This window comes from Lagopus leucura, unplaced genomic scaffold (assembly GCF_019238085.1).
Source record: "Lagopus leucura isolate 7727_CA_CO unplaced genomic scaffold, USGS_WTPT01 Super-Scaffold_100103, whole genome shotgun sequence".
Taxonomy (NCBI): Eukaryota; Metazoa; Chordata; class Aves; order Galliformes; family Phasianidae; genus Lagopus; species Lagopus leucura.
In genome coordinates this window covers 967-17207 of record NW_024962324.1, presented here as the reverse complement: position 1 = coordinate 17207, position 16241 = coordinate 967, and the positions used below count along the sequence as shown (strand labels likewise).

The window sequence follows — 16241 nt, the reverse complement described above, 5'->3', positions numbered from 1 at the left end:
AAGGTGATTTTCCAAGCAGAATTTGCCCTTCTGGCCCCACATCTGCCTTCCTGCTCGTTTCAAGGGATTGGTTTAGCTTTGTAGGCATCCAGGACAGCATCAAAAGCCTTAGGGCGGAGGCTCACATGGTTTTGATGAAGATGTTTTCATTCAGACCGAATAACTAAGAGTGTTTTAGGTCCCAGCCTCAAACCCAGCCCTGGAAAGGAGCAGCATTAGGGTTGGCAGCACTGAGACCTGGGCATCCGGTTCGGTCTGAGGATGACAGCTCTTCTTGGATGTTGTTGCAGGACTGGTTTATGACTCGGTGATGCTCAAACACCAGTGCTCCTGTGGTGACAACAGCAACCACCCAGAGCATGCGGGTAGGATTCAGAGCATCTGGTCCCGACTGCAGGAGAGGGGTCTACGCAGCCAGTGCGAGGTGAGGAGGAGGGGAGGGGATGCTGCCACCAGCAGATCTTGTGCTGTAAAGAGGTGATGGGGTGTCCTGCTCCCACCTCCACTCCTTTTGTTCCCAGATCTTCCCAGCCTGTTTATCCAAACAACAAAAGGACTTGGGAAGGGGGCTTGCATTTTGGCTGTTGCTGACACTGGTGTGACCGTGCCCATGAATTTGCTGTGCTGGAAGATGGGTACAATCCCTGCTGAGATAGGAGTGAGGTGTTTTGCCAGCTTGGGGGACACCAGTGTCAGCTCTCATCTGTTAGAAGGCTTGCCCAGATCTAGCAGGACTGACTTTGAGCCATAGAGAGTTCTACAACTGTAGGAAAACAGTGCTGATATTTCCTGTCTATCCATGGGAGGGGAACACGTGTCCCATCCCAGAGTGGCTCAGTCACAGCCCCTGTGCCCTGCAGTGTCTGCGGGGACGCAAGGCCACCCTGGAGGAGCTGCAGTGTGTCCACACCGAACGCCACGTCTTCCTCTATGGCACCAATCCCCTCAACCGCCTGAAACTGGACAATGGGAAGCTGGCAGGTGAGCCCCCATCTGCACCCACTGCTGTCCTTGTGCTGCGTGCCCTTGTCTCACTGTTCCCTGGCTGTTCCCTGGCTCCATGGCTCTGAATCCACCTTGTCTCCTCATTGCAGGGATCCTGTCACAGCGGATGTTCGTCATGCTGCCCTGTGGAGGGGTGGGGGTAAGTGCTCCTTCTTTGCTCAGGGTGTTTGTGGATGGGCTTGTTCATTTCTGGGGCCTCTCTCGCGGGCCTGAGTGGAGAGGGAACTCCCAAAGCCATCGGGCTGCTCTCAGCCCTCAACCCTGTGTGTCTGTGGGGTGTCCTGATGGAGCTCAGAGCCTTGAGGTGACTGGGGTAGAAGCTGGTCTGTGGCCTCTCTGTAGGGAGAATGGACTCAGCCCAAGCAACAACAGCCTGCATGTGGACACAGGAAAATGTCCCAGCCCCCCTCAAATGGGAGCAGGATATCGTTGTAGCACAGCTTCCCATTATCCTTGGGAGCATCTTGAATCAGGCCCTTTGCAGACCCTTCCCCCAGGGAACCCTGCTGCCACAAACCCCTTGCAGCCTCATCTGAGAGCCAAGGGCTTTTAGGAGGGAGCAGATTTGTGGGACGGATGGGACCCCAGCTGCATGCAGGGTGTCCCATGTCCCAGTGGGATGGCCAAGGTGCAGTGTGGGCTTCCACCAGGGGCATGGACAGTGGCATGGGGACATCAGCTTTCCACTTCTCTCTGGACATTTCTGTGGCCTCTCCTCTCAGAGCTTGCTGCCCTGGTTTTCTCTCCATTCATTGCATTCTCCTCTCTTCCTCTCTCCCCGTCTCTGTCCTTTTTTCTCTCTCTCTCTCTTTCAGGAAGGGTCTCACCCCATGCCTTCCTGCTGCCTCTTCTGGTTCTTCTCCTCTCCTTGCCCCCGCTGCTGGGCACCAGCTCTTCTCAGCCTCGTTTACATCCACTTTCCCTGCTCTGCCTCCCCCCCCTGCCCTCCTCTTGCTGCCCCCTCGAGGGGCAGAGGGGAGAATTTGAGTTGCACACATGGAGTTGATCAGAAGAGACTTGAGTTTTCCGGCTCTGGCTCAGCCCTTGACGAGATCCTGATCAAACCAAGATGTTTGGTTAAACAATAAAATAAGATAAAGAAGGTAACGAGCGTTTTCTCAGTCACTCCTTCTAGCCCCTGGGTGCAGGGTGAGTTGCTCCACGTGCAGAACTTTTCCTGGGGAACAGGGCGAGGAGCTGTTACCCTGACTGCAGTCCCCAAGTAGCCACCGTGGAGCTGAGGAGCTTGCCCCATGTGTGCAGGGTGGCCCAGATTTCATCCTCTGAGCAGGGTGACTGGCAGAGAGCGTGGCTTCCCCAGCTCAGGTGCCCTGTCCCCATCCCTGTCTGACTGTTCCCTTGCTTGCAGGTGGACAGTGATACCATCTGGAATGAGCTGCATTCCTCCAATGCAGCCCGCTGGGCCGCAGGCAGCGTCACCGAGTTGGCCTTCAAAGTGGCCAGCAGGGAGCTGAAGGTAGGGAGATTGGCCTGAGGGGACTGAAGGTCCCACCGGTCTGGCACTGAGTGTCCCTGCAACAGGAGTGGCTTGCTGGGGTGTGATTTTGGAGGCAGCAGTGATGGATATCCTCATGGATTTTTTTTGTCCCCAGAATGGTTTTGCTGTGGTGCGGCCGCCCGGACATCACGCAGATCCATCCACTGCCATGTAAGAACCCCTTCCCAAAGGGGTGGTGTAGGGGAAGCCCCAAAATCCATGTTGACACAGGGTCCTCCAAGGGGTGATAACACTAATTGTGCCCTATTAACAGCCCCAGGACCCTTGTGTACCCAGACCAAGGGGGGAGGGGAGGCAGAGCCCATTCTTTGGTGTGGGAAGGGTGCTCAGGGGGTCATGGTGCTGATCAGCTCCACCTCCCTCTTTGCAGGGGGTTCTGCTTCTTCAACTCAGTGGCCATTGCCGCCAGGCAGCTGCAGCAGAAAGGGAAACTCAACAAGATCCTCATAGTGGATTGGGTAAGTCGCTCCTGTCCCCCAGCAGGTTCTTGTGCCTCCCCAGGACATCCCAGCTCTGATTTGGAGCTAGATCTGAGAGTAGAGAATCCTCTACTGGCTGCAGGAACGTGGCTGGGATCTCCCTGACATGTCAGGATGGGGGAATGGGACCAGATCTGAGACAGGGGAGCGTGAAACAGGGCAGAGACCGAGGTGCTTTTAGCTCCATTGGGCTGCAGGACAGCTTCAAGTCTGCAAAAAGGAGCCCTCACGCCATTTTTTTTTCCCCTTAGGATGTTCACCACGGCAATGGGACCCAGCAGATCTTCTACAGAGACCCCGATGTTCTCTACATCTCTTTGCATCGTCACGACGATGGAAACTTCTTCCCTGGCAGCGGGGCTGCTGATGAGGTAAAAAGCACAGACAGACCCCAAGATCCATGCAGCTCTGCTTTGGGGCAGCCCCTTGGTTCAGTGCTGGGGCTGTCCTGCAAGTGGGAGACCCCAAGGAAGTATCCAGCCCCTCCAGCACCAGGCAGAGGTCTCCACGGAAGCTGGTTTCCATTGCTTTGCCTTAATGCAGGGTTGGGGTCTCCTATTCCCAGAGTGTAGGACATGGTGAAGCATGGGACTGCCTGCCCTTTGCTGATGGTTATGAGGATTGGAGAGGGGATCTGAACCATGCATGGGTGGAGAATGAATCCCTGCAGGCCACATCCAGCCCTTCACCATCATCCTTGCTCTCCCCCAGGTTGGTGCTGGCCCTGGTGAGGGATTTAATGTCAACGTAGCCTGGACTGGAGGCCTTGACCCCCCCATGGGTGACCCTGAGTATCTGGCGGCTTTCAGGTACTGCTTTCTGCATTCCTCTGCATTTTCCCCATCTTCAGGCCAAGCCAACTCTCAACACCTCTTACTACTTGTTCTTTTTCACCCTGACAGGACAGTGGTGATGCCAATCGCACATGAATTCTCCCCTGACGTGGTGCTGGTATCAGCTGGCTTCGATGCAGCTGATGGCCACCCACCACCCCTGGGCGGCTACAAAGTCTCTGCTAAATGTAAGGAGGTGCAAGCAGCACCGTGAGCTCTTCCCATTGCCCAGCTGGGCTCTGGGGCTGGCAGCTCCTCACGGAGCACAGGGACAGCTCTGAGGTTTTGTGGCACAGCACAGGGGGCTCTTTCCTCACTGCGTTGGGCAGGGAGGCTGATGGCTGCTCCTTGGATTTCCTGGGCAGGTTTTGGCTACATGACCAAACAGCTGATGAGCCTGGCTGGGGGGGCCATCGTCCTGGCACTGGAAGGAGGCCACGACCTCACAGCCATCTGCGATGCATCCGAAGCCTGCGTGTCAGCCTTGCTGGGCAATGAGGTGAGAGCCAGGACCCCCCAGGAGGGGGCTGTGTCCCCATAGTGGAGCTTTGGAGAATCTGCGCTCCCAGCCTGGTTGTTGGGACCTGTTGGGTGCATTGGGAGCGATGGGAGCAGGAAGGAGGGGTTGTGGCTGTGAGCCCAGCCCTGGGTGCAGCTCTTTCCCTTTGACCCCCCCCCCCTTCTCTCCCCTTGGCAGCTGGACCCTCTCCCAGAAGAAAGCATGCGGCAGAAGCCCAATGCCAACGCCGTGCGCTCCTTGGAAGCGGTGATCCAGGTCCAGAGTGAGTGTCCCACAGCTGGGAGGATGATTTAGCATGGATGGCCCAAGCTTTGCCATTTCCTCCTCTGTCCAGGGAAAACCACGCAGGGAATACTGCATGAAGCACTTTGGTGGAACCCTCCTCCATCCTCCTCCTCCTCCTTGGAGGGGTGATGATGCCCCTTGCATGCATTCACATGGAAAGCCACCTAGGCCACCCCTGTCCCAACATCTGTCCTGACCTTTGCTTCCCCTGCAGGTAAATATTGGGTGGCTGTGCAGCGCTTCGCCTCCAAGCTGGGCTGCTCCTTCCTGGAGGCTCAGCACCACGAGGCAGAAGAGGTGGAGACGGTCACAGCCTTGGCCTCCCTCTCGGTGGCTGTGATGGTGGAGAAGAGGTAATGCTCTTCATCAGTCCTGGGATGTGCAGATGACCCACAGTGTGCCAAGCTCTGAGCTTCGGGGATGCTTGGTGTCACAGGGGTGGCAGCAGGGGGTTGGTGTCCCACAGCCCGGTGAGCTGCTGGGAGCTCTGGGTGATGCTGGAGGCAAACTGGTCTCAGGGAGTGGGAGGTGGATATTGAGCCCATTCTCTTCACTGGGAGCTCTGGTCCTGTAACCCTGTCATCCTGGGCAGCAGGACTAGAAGCTGGATGTGCCAGGTGATCTCTCGGTGCTGAAAAGAAATGCGTTGCGTTGGGAAGAGCAGGCCTCATCTCACGTTGCTGTATTTCTCCAGGCCACAAGATGAGCCTATGGAGGAGGAGGAGCCCATGAACCAGTGATGAGCGGCGATGTTCTCTGCTCCCCTGCTTCCAGGACGTGGTTGGACTCTTCCCGAGCCCAGTGCTCGCTCTTCACTCCTGGCTTCCCATTTGCCACTCACTCCCTGAGTCACAGTCCTGAAGGGGGCTGGACCTTTGGCTGCCACGCATCCAAGAAAGGATGCTCCTGCAGCCACCCTGGAGATGGCCTCCTGCTCGGGACAGATGGAAAACATCAACCTCCCTCTGCACAGCACGGTGCTGCCATCCTACACTGTGCCTGCAATCAATCCCCAAACTTCAGAACCCGAAATCTTTCTTGGGGATGTGCAAGAGGCCGCTGGCCCTCTGGTGCAGACCTGCCCTTCTCCTGGGATCTTCCTCATGTCTGGGGAACGGGTGGGTGTTGGGATGGATGTTGTGGCCACACCATCAGAACTGCACCCAGAGCTCCTCTGCAGTCAGCTGTGCCTTGGAGCAGCAGCCCTCTGTCTTGCTTGAGAGGGACAGGCTCTCAAAGGCCTCCCCAGTGCTCCTCTTCCTCTCCGGTAGGGCACAAGGTGGGAGCAAGAGTGCCAGTGCTATGGGCTGTGACCTCATTCTGCACAGGAAGGGTTTGGAAAGCATTGGATGATGCACCCATTGCTTTGCAGCTGGGGAAGAGCAAAGGCTGGAGTGCCTGCAGTGCCCAGGATTGCACCCGTGGGACATCTTAACCACTAACCAGAGAGCAAACCCTCTGGTGCTGGGGCTCTGATTTGCACTATATACATATGAGATGTGCTAATGTGAACCTTATGTACTCTTCTTTCCTTGGGAATTTTGGGAACAAACACCTGTGTGTGTGTGGATGTGTGTGTGTGGACATTACCAAGGTGCCTTGAGCCCTTTCCAGCAACCCGCTGGCCTGAGGATCTGTGTCCCTGCAGTCCCTGCCTGTCTTCCAGTGTCCCCTTGGAGGAAGTGGCACCCGGTGCCCACCTTCTTCAGTGACTGCACCCACTTCTCCAGCTGAGATCAGATCCAGTCCTGGCCACCCTCTGCTTGGAGCTCAGCTCCCCAGGGATCCCCAGAGTTCCCCATCTGGGTTGTACTGGCATGGCGGAGGTGTGGAGTCAGGCCTCCCCAAGTGCTGCATCCATCTGGATTTGCCTTCTTCCCCTCTTGTAATGCAACAGAGCATCCTCACCCCAAGAGCCTCATCCTTCCCTGTGTCCCCCGTTGGGCTCTGGGTGTCACAGCAGGGTTTGTGGACAGTTAGGACTGGGGAGAAGGGGATGGATGGGGTGCTGAGCTCAGGTGGCAGCCAGGCTCCATCTGCAGGCACAGGGAGGAAATTTTGTATTAAAAAAAAAAAAAAAAAGAAGAAGAAGAAAAAGAAAGAAAGAAAAGAAGAAAAAAAAAAAAAAAAAAAAAAAAAAGATCTTGGAAGAATAAACATTTAATTGTCTCAAACTGCCCGGAGCTTTGGGAGAGGGTGTGAGATGGGGTGGTGTGATGAGGGGAGAAGTCACTGTGTCACTGCGCTCTTATGCACTGCGGGTGTCCTCTGTGACATGGGGACAGGAGGGGGACAACACAATGCAGTGGGTTGCAGAGCACCCCAAAGCCCTCTTTGTTTTCTCTGGAGTCCGTTGGGGTTGGATGCTGTTCCTCCATCCCTGGGGGCGAGGGGCAGGAGCTGCTGCTTGTCCAGCGTTGGGATGCATGAGTGTGTCCCCAACCCAAGGTCACACGCCAGGCTGACCCTACAATCCCTCACTGCACCCCATCTCCTCCCTGCACAGAGCCCTGCAGCCCCATTGCCTCCATCCCCGTCCTCATCCCCCTTTCTCCCCATTGTGTACCCATGTTATGGGTACAGCCCACAGCAGGCAGAGGGGACGTTGCCTGGGCTTTACCCCCAACCCGAACTCGGTGCCATGGTGCCCTATAGCCCAGGCTCCATCTGTGGGTGCAGCCGTTGGAGGAGGTGCCCCAACAAACAGCTTCCTTCCCCCTTCCTTTGGGCCCCCAGCACGGCCTGGACCCCAACCCTTCAGCCTTGGCAGGGGGACCCCAAACTGACATCGAAATCCATTGGGTTTGCTGCTGGAGAGCATCAGCCCAGGGACCAAAGCCCTGAACTGCTGTTTGCTAACAGCTGGAAATGGGGCTGAGGATCCCACGATGGACATCTCTGCACCATCCCCATGGAAATGGTGTGAATGACAACATTAGTTTTAATCATTTTTACAAGGATGCTTTACCCCCCCCAGCCCCTTTTTTTTTCTCTAAATGAAGGTTGAAAGCTCCGCTCTCTCCTTAACAAAGAGACTCCCTTTGATTTTTAAAGCATGTTTTATTTTATTCTGTAAAGAAAATGTCTATTGCCAAAGGCAGCTTCATTCTCCAGGCGGCGCCGTCGATAATTTGAACAGGATTTGCTATTTTTGAAGGTCACTCCCATCTTTCCATTGGCTGCATTCACACCTCCCCGGGTTGGGGAGCCCACGTTGTACATAGAAATAGAGGGTTCTATTGGAAAGTAAAGGTGACATGAGCTCACTGTCACCTTCCATTGGGTCCTTCGGTGTGCCGGATCACTGATGGGAAGTGTTGCTGCTGCTCAGAACACACCTCTCCCATTCATTAGGGTTGCACCCCACTCAGCTTTGCTGCTGCAGATGCTCAAAGCAGCCGAGCACCCACGCATGCAATTGGGAATGGGGAGGACGCACAGCAGTGCCCACAGCTGCAGCATTTCCTTAGGAAACAAAAAGCCCAAGCCCCAGAAAACTGTCCTGCTTTGGGGAATTGCTCTGCAGGGCTGGCTGTTTGCTCCATGGGACGGAACCCGGTGGCAGTCCAAGCATTGCTCAGTCCCAAAGTGTTCTCCCCACTGCAGGGACCGTTTGGGCTGCTGCTCACAGAGCAGAACCATACAGCACTCTGCTCCATCCCAGGACAATTAGCTCCTTGGAGAGTTGATGTGCACCATCTGGATGCGTTGGTTCCAAGCAAACCCACCCGGCTCCTGGCTTGGGTCTCAGCCCCACATGCTGGGTTGGGAAGGGGCTGCCAAGGAGCTGCTGATGGGGGGAGGTCGTCGGCTCCCGGGGTCCTGTGGGGAGATATGGGGTCAGCCCGAGGTCACTGTAGGGTTGTTCAAACCCCCGTGGCAGTGGGGATGCGGCTTTGGTTGCCAGCTTCTATGTGGGTGTTTTGTATTGCCAGCTTTGCCCAGACCTTGCGTGGGAAATGCACCCGCAGCTGATCCTGAGACTGGGAGCGTATGGGTGAGGGCTGCAGCTTTAACCCCAACACACCTCTGTGGGAGTGCAATGAGGAGGAAAGCAGCCGAGCATCCCCACGGGAAAGGCAGCACTGCCCCATGACGATCCATCCCCTTTCCAACCCAGTGCCCAAAAGGGGTGACACCGGAGAGGACCCCCATAGGCAGGGGGGTCTGCAGAGACGTGGTGCTGCTGTGAGGTCCTGGGGTGGGCAGAGCTCCTTCCTCCCCACTTTGCTCCTGGTTTTTCTCCTTGCACAGTGGCTGAGCCCTTTGGCTCTGCAGAGCTTGGAGAGGAATAGATCACACCTGCACCATATCCTGCCCTTGCAGCGCAATGCGTCCTGGCACCGGCTGAGCTGATATTGCAGGGCTGGGAGCAGGGGTGGCAGTGGGATGGGTGCAGGGATGGCAGAGGAAGGGCTGCAGCGTGGTGTTGGGCTCAGGGCTGCATGTGAGGCTGGCAGAGGGGACACAGAGGGAACAATAACGCCAAAGCATGAGAAGAGAGCAGTCCCATTGCTCTGAGCTGTGGGGGTACCATTAGGAAATAGGCTGGGACTTTGGCAGGGCTCAGATGATGGGATCCTCCAAGGCTGTGCCCCCCTCCATCTTTCCAGGGGCTTCAATCCAGCACGGAGCACTGGGAACCACGGGGCTGCCCTCCCACCAATGCATGAATGCATCTCAGTGCATAGAAAAGCACACCTCCCTCAGCTCCCAGGTGCGCTGCGGTCACTTTGGGGATGAAATACGGGCTCCGTTCAAAGGGATTCCTCCGAGCTAAGTGAACGCAGCTGAGAGGCAGCGAGTGGGATTGGGACACAGCAGCACTGCGGTGTGGGCAGGGCTGGCTGTGATTGGAGCGCTGCTTTCACTTTAACGACCCCTGCCTGGCGATGGAGAGGCGGCTGTTGGCTCCTTCCGACTTTAATAGAAAAGTGGAAGGTGTTTTATTTTTTTTTTTGCTGGGGGGAAGCTTTTCCAGCAGTGAAATGAATGGAGACCTGTCCATGTTCTCTCCCAAGGCTCCGAGGAAGGATGCTGTCACACCTCAGATGACAAACCCGGCTCGTGTGGAGCTCGCTGTGGGCTCTGCCTCTTCATGACCCCCAACGTGGCTGAGGGGTAAAGCTGTCGCTGAGCTGAGCCCTGGGGTTTGGGCTGTGACATCTCTCATGTGGGGCAGCAGCTGCTCCCCAAAGCCCTCGTGGCAGCGTCCTAAAGATGCCACGGCGGTGCCACGCGGGCTCTGTGCTCATCGCAGAGAACTGCAGCCCTTGGAGGAACAATTCATCCCCTGAGCCCACCCCACACTGCCTGTAGGAGCAAGGAGTAACAGAACCCTTTTGGAGCGAGGACACATCCCAAAACGCAGCCCTCCAGCACGGCTCCTGGCTGCACACATCCCTCCCCAGCCTTTTGGTTTCGCTTTCTGCTTAATTACGGCCTGGCAGACGCAGTGTGTGAGAGCAAACGGCTGTGCCATGGGCTGTTGCATCAGCACTGCCCCTCTGCAGCTCCCACAGCTGTGGGTTTGGACATAGAGCTGCTTGCTTTGGGGCTCAGCACGAACCTGAGGCCTTTCCGAGTTGGTGACAGAGTCCATGGGCTGACCCATGTCAGAGCTTCGGGGCTTCAGGGCTTTGGGGAGCGCTCCAAATGGGTGGAATATTCTTTCCCCATCATAACCAGCACACCCAGAGCAACGTGTTTACAGGCCCAACCCCATGCAATGCTCTGCATAGGCAGCATCCTGCACTGGGAACACAGAGCTTAGCCACCCCAGCAACGGGACCCATTGGGAAACACGATCCCTAGGCACAGATTTCACAGCATTCGGGCAATTCCTCACCCCTCGTGTAGAACCGAATCGGGGTGGATGCTGCAGCTCTAAGCAGCGAAGGGCACAGATGAGCCCCGTGGTGCCTTCAGTGTGTTTTGACACCACTTTCAATGCATTTTCTGAGCAGAGCTGAGTGGGGATCTGAGCTCCCCCCGAGCTCCTTTCATGCCCTGCCACGTTAATTCCGTGCAATGAGACGTATTTATAAATAAAAGAAGATGAAACGTCCGCCCGACAAAGCAGACCCCGAGCGAGAGCAACAGTCCCCAAAGGGAAGATTTATCCAAGGTCTTTCAAGATAGACAATTAAGTGAAGGCACCACGAGAGAGACGATAAATCCGGGGAGACAAATGAAGGGCACAGAATCTCACCCTCCCAGCTCCTCCAGCCTCCCCCCCCCCCTCCTTTCCCCACTTTGTGCTTCCAGCCTCGTTTTCTCCTCCAGCAAAATAGAAACCATTTTAATGCGCTGAAAGCAGTGAGCTTGGGGGACTTCAAACATGGATTTTGTTGCCCGAGGGCTCCATCCCTCTTTCCCCGGATAATGGCTCCCGCTTAACGAGGGCACATCCCCATCCAGCTCCTCCAGCTCCCTTTGATATTTAATAGGCTGACTTCCATTCGCTGCTTTATGTTATAACATTACGGTCCCATTGCAGGTTAATTCACCTATGGGAGAGGGCGAATGAATGAGGGCTCCCCAGCGCCGGCATCGCTCCTCTCTCATTGTTCTTTGCTCAGCGAATCCTCCTCTCACAGCACAGCCCAAGAGGGAGCTGCTAATTGGCAGCGAGTGCCGCTGCGGGTTGGCACAAAGCGGGTTGTTATCTATGCAGCACGAAGATGCTCTGCCTGCAGGCGAGGTGTGGAGCTGCCGGGGACGGATGCTAAGGTTGGGCAATGAGCAGCACGTGAGGGATTTCATGGGGAGATCGCTAAAGGTCTTTCATTCCTCTGTTTGTCACGGGAGCAAAGCTGCTGCCAAGCGTTCAGCTCAAATAAAGAGGTCTGGAAGTCAGCAGCTGGAGCCTGAGCTGCCCGTTAGACAACACTGCATCCAGCAGGAAGGGACCTTCACCAAAAAGCCCCACAGTCCTCAAGGGAAGAGATCAGGGCAATTAGCAAAGTGCTCCTCAGCGTGGGCTCCTCCTGCGGCTCTCCACACTCCGATCACATTTCCAGCTCTCCTATAAGCAGAGGAGCAGAGCTGTGCTGTGCAGCCCTTCAGCATCAGCTGCATCCTCTGGTCCTTGGGGGTGGCATCGCAGAGCCCCGCATTTGGGACCGTGTGCCAGGGATCTCCCCAGGATGGGAAGTAAGATTTTAATCATGAAATGGAATCCCAATGGGAGCGCTCTCCATCTTCAGCCGCCGTTTGCACCTCCATCCCTGGAGCTGCCTTGAAACTGGGGCTGTTCAGCAGAGGACTCACCCAAGGTCCCTGCCTGGCTGTCACTGGGGCCACTTCCCAGTCTGGCAATGTCTCAGCGGGGACAGCTCTCCCCTTTCTCTCCCTCTGCTCTTTCGAGATTTGAGGATGGGGCAAAGAGGAGAATTTTGCCGTCCAGCTTCCCCCAGGTGCACCCTAAAGACGAAGGCAATGTGAACTGATGGCACTCAGGAGGGGCTGAGCACATCCCATCCCGCAGCCCTCAGTGACACAGATGGGGATCCCACGGGCACTGCACCGAGGGCTTAGGAATGGGGCTGTGCACCATTTCAATCCCCTTTTCTGGCCCTTTTTGGCCATAACGCAGCCACTGATTTGAGCACAGCTCTGCCAATTCTGACAGCATCTCCAATAAGACCAAGCAGAAGAAGAAGCGGAGCTTAAGGAGAGTGCACCAGAGTGACCAAGAAAAGAAAAAGAATTTTTTTCCCAATGGGTGGCCCTCATTGGGATGCAAGAAGACGGAGTCCCTGCTCCTCTTGCAGTTGGATTCCCCAAAGCACCGGGCTGGCTCTGACCCCAACACCAGAGCTGGCACCCAGAAATGCCACAGGAAAACCCAATCCTGCTTTAGGGACAGCGGAGACCGGGATACCGAGACCCAGCAGGATGGGCTGGGTTTGTTGCAGCATGTGGAGCACGAGGGGGGTGGGCTGGGAGATGCATAATGGGATGTGGGACGCGGGAGCAAAGGATGTGCGCTCTGCAGCCTCGCCATACGTACCCGGGCTCAGTGGGATGCAGACATGGACCAAGCCCCTTCCATCCTCCAGACAGAGAAGGCATAGCTCAGCCTCTCGTGGGCCAGGTAATTGCAGCTGGTGATCTTGTGGTCCAGCTCATCGCTCTGCAGCACCTGGTACAAGAAGTCAATGTAGCGCGCCGCCAGCTTCAGGGTCTGGATCTTGCTCAGCTTGTCGGAGGGCAGCGTGGGGATGATTTTCCGCAGCTCTGCGAAGGCGTCGTTGAGCGATTGGGTCCGCTGCCTCTCCCGCACGTTGGCGATCACCCTCTGTGTGTGCACATCCTCGAAGGACTGCGGCACCGGGCTGCGCTTGCAGCGTTTGCCCTGCGGAGAGGCGGCTCTGCTGTCCTCCAACGCTTTGCCCGCTTGGCCTCGTTTGCGGAGGCATTTCTTGTGCAGTCGCTCACCTTCCTCCTCGCTGGTGACCAGGCTGCCTTCGGGAGACTCCGGGCACATGTTTTCCTCCTTCATCTTCTTGGCAGAGCTAGGAGCCTTTCCCAGCGCGCTCTCAGAGCATCGGTGAAGGCAACGCTCAGCATCAGTCCTTCATCCCCACCAAAGTCCTCCAGAGCCCCGCCGAGCCCTCCAAGGAGCTCCGTTGGTTTTTCCTTTGGGCGACGGAGAGGAGGGCGTTCGGATAACTTTGGGGAAAGGCTTTTGCTGATAGGGTGAGGAGGAGCGGGGGCGGATCAGGCGCAGACCAATGCAGCGGTGCAAGGTAACGCAAACAGCATTGGAGCTTATGGGTTCCAGATTTCCTCCCTCCCTCCTCCACCGACACCCCCAAGCCCTCTGGCACAGATGCTCCTGCTTGCTGCCCGGACATCAAGGGACGTCGCCTATGCCGGTGTGAACACCAGCCATGGAGGTCAAGGGAAGCCGTTTTGGTCTTAGTCTTAATGTTTTAGTCTTAATTTTAAGATCCCCACAAAAGCCAGCCTGCAATTTTCACCCGTCCAGCATGGAAGAGAATTTTGTCCCTGTGTTGTTCAAGTGGAGGTGTGGAGCAATGGATGCCCCAACGAAGCAATTGATGAGTTCTTAACCCAATGGAAGATGTGACACCGTTGGGCATCCACTGCTCTTAAGAAATAGCACCAAACCCGAAATGGGTTTGAGTTTGCACCTATTCACCCGTCCATCTATTCACCCACCCATTCTCTTCCTCTATCTACAGTTCTAAGAGTCCTGTGTAGCCCTCATTACACAGCTATGATGTGATACTCATCCTGCACCACATCCCTCCCTCTCTGATCTGGGAGAGGGCAGAGTCTTTCCATGCATCCATCTGAGCCTTGTGGTGCCTCCAGCAGCATCTCCCCACCGGCCCTGTACCCCACAGAGTCCTGGCATGTAGCTGAGCTTGGGTTTCTGTGCCTGCCATGGAGCAGGGAGGAGATGATGTGTGGTTAAAGCCCTCAGTCAGCTCGGCTCGTGCATGGGGTCCACGATGGAGAGTGAGAGGAGAGCAAGATCTATAGGGTCAGCAAGGTGACAGAGGAGTGAAATGTGGGGATGTGTGGCTTGCTGAGCTCAGCTTTGTGTTTCTGGGTTGTAAATCCCCTTCTGAAGGCACCAGGCTCCCTCTTGGGTGTGGGTTGGCTTCCTTGCTCATTGCTTCTGGCAGTTTTTTGCAGGCAGGGAGGGGTTGATAGGTCCAGAACCCGCTCCTGGTTGGATCCACACAACCAGTTCAGCTCCTGATTCCCAGGGAGAATCATATTCTATTAGTAATGGGAGTGGGCATCCCCACCATGCCCGCTCATCGGATCATGGAGCCATTAAAGTTGGAAAAGACCTCCAAGACCAACAATCCAACCCCAACCCAATGCCCACTGACAACGTCCCCGAGTGCCACATCTCCCCGTTTCTTGAACACCTCTCATGTTTGCTCAAGGAAAGCACAGATTCGCAGAAGAAAACCTCAATTCAATCTGCCCATGCAGACATGCCCAAACCCTTCCCAGCAAAACCCCTTCCATCCCCTTGGCTTCCCAATGACCCCCATCAAAATTCTGCCTTTTCGTTCATACGTACACCGATGTTTTTCTCCGTTTTAAGGAGTTTTCACACCCTTCCACAAATTTCACCCCCGCCCCCCCCAAAAAAATCCTTCGGATGGGAGCCAGCAGCTTTAAAAACACCCAAATTGCTTTAAAAAAAGAAAAGAAGGAAGAAAAGGGGAGGGGACACGCTGGGAGAGGAGCAGCCGATGAGGAGCAGCCATGGGATGGAGCCCAATGGCTTTGCTGGGTAGGGCTCAACGCGCCGCTCACACGCGAGCGTTGTCAAAGACAGCAGCCAATATCAGCTGTTCCTAATGCGGGAAGACAATAGATCAGAGGGGCCTGGGAAAGCGAGAGAAAACAAAGGGCGAGAGAAAAATCCCCCCAGGGAGGGGAGAATTGAGGCAGATCCCGGCTCCTCTGATCCCGCGCTTGGAGGAACCGGCTGAGCTCCGCAGGAACGGGAAGGCGGCCAATTGACACCAGCTGGGGCACGGGCTTGTGCCAGGCTTTTATTCATTAATTTATTTTTGATTTATTATTATATTTTTTTCTCTTCCACGGAATAAGCTTAATTCTGCTTCCATCTCCCGCAGAGCTGCTGATATCCCCGAACGAATGGATATCGATGTGCTTTTTGATCGATGGGGACGACCAGCGATGCGCCCTGAGCTGCTCACTGGGGCTTTTTCACCCACCGTTGGATGTTTTGTGGCCAGAGTGTTTTCCCCTCGATGGTTTCGGTTTGTTCCTTCAGTGCGTGTTGCTGGAAGAGCTTTGGTATAAACTGTTCATGGGAAGGTCACGCGTTGCCAAACCGGTTTCGAGAACTTTGGTTCTCTTTCCAGCTCAATGGGGGTTTTACAGCTCTCGTTTCAGACCTTAAAAATGCAGAGAGAGAGAGAGAAAAAAAAAAAAAAAAGAAAAGAAAGAAAAAGAAGCCTGGATTGTTTGGTTCAGTGAGATGCCATCAGATGGGAGAAAGGTTGGATTTCTCACCGTGTTCCAACCCTCTGCCTCTGCCCAGCTCCCCTTGCTGCCATCCACCCCACTTGGGGGCTTTCTGGGGGGCAAGACGTGGATGTCCTGGGGTTGGATTGTTGGGGTGGTGGAAACTGCTCAGCACTTTGGAAAGAAAGAAAATAAAAGAGGAAAGAAAGAAATACCACCAAATGAGGCAATTGAGCTGAGGTTTCCTTCGAAGATCATAGAAACACGGAATGGTTGGGTTGGAAGGTCCTAGAAGATCATAGAACCATAGGGTGGTTTTGGTTGGGAGGGTCCTTGAAGATCATAGAACCATGGGCATGGTTGGGAGGATCCTTGAAGATCATAGAACCATGGGATGGTTGGGATGGAAGGGTCCTGAAAGATCATAGAAGCATAGGGTGGTTGAGTTGGAAGGGTCCTTGGAGGTCATAGAACCACAGGGTGATTTTGGATGGGAGGGTCCTTGAAGATCATAGAACCATGGGATGGTTGGGATGGAAGGGTCCTTAAAGATCATGGAACCATAGGGTGGTTGAGTTGGAAGGGTCCTTGAAGGTCATAGAACCATA

At 55.3% G+C, this 16241-nt stretch overlaps 2 protein-coding genes across 9 annotated transcripts in view; one reads left to right on the top strand and one right to left on the bottom strand.

Annotated features, from left to right (window-relative positions):
- Nucleotides 1–6193, top strand: part of HDAC7 (histone deacetylase 7) — a 60265-nt gene extending 54072 nt beyond the window's left edge. For all 8 annotated transcript variants that reach the window (XM_042887678.1, XM_042887682.1, XM_042887686.1 and 5 more), the window contains 13 exons: nt 291–424; nt 861–981; nt 1095–1144; nt 2375–2482; nt 2619–2674; nt 2895–2982; nt 3255–3374; nt 3715–3812; nt 3906–4024; nt 4202–4335; nt 4534–4618; nt 4856–4994; nt 5336–6193. In XM_042887678.1, coding sequence (XP_042743612.1) covers nt 291–424; nt 861–981; nt 1095–1144; nt 2375–2482; nt 2619–2674; nt 2895–2982; nt 3255–3374; nt 3715–3812; nt 3906–4024; nt 4202–4335; nt 4534–4618; nt 4856–4994; nt 5336–5381 — 1298 coding nt within the window. In that variant the 3' untranslated portion in view covers nt 5382–6193. The remainder of the gene's footprint in view (nt 1–290; nt 425–860; nt 982–1094; nt 1145–2374; nt 2483–2618; nt 2675–2894; nt 2983–3254; nt 3375–3714; nt 3813–3905; nt 4025–4201; nt 4336–4533; nt 4619–4855; nt 4995–5335) is intronic.
- Nucleotides 6194–12661: 6468 nt separating this feature from the next.
- Nucleotides 12662–13147, bottom strand: LOC122188972 (twist-related protein 2-like). The gene has a single exon (XM_042887687.1). It carries the CDS (start codon nt 13145–13147, stop codon nt 12662–12664), a length of 486 nt encoding a protein of 161 aa, XP_042743621.1.
- Between the last annotated feature and the right edge of the window lie 3094 nt (nt 13148–16241).

What these genes read in the sequence shown, in the direction of transcription:
- LOC122188972 (XM_042887687.1), bottom strand. Translation starts at nt 13,147, where the DNA reads ATGAAGGAGGAAAACATGTGCCCGGAGTCTCCCGAAGGCAGCCTGGTC.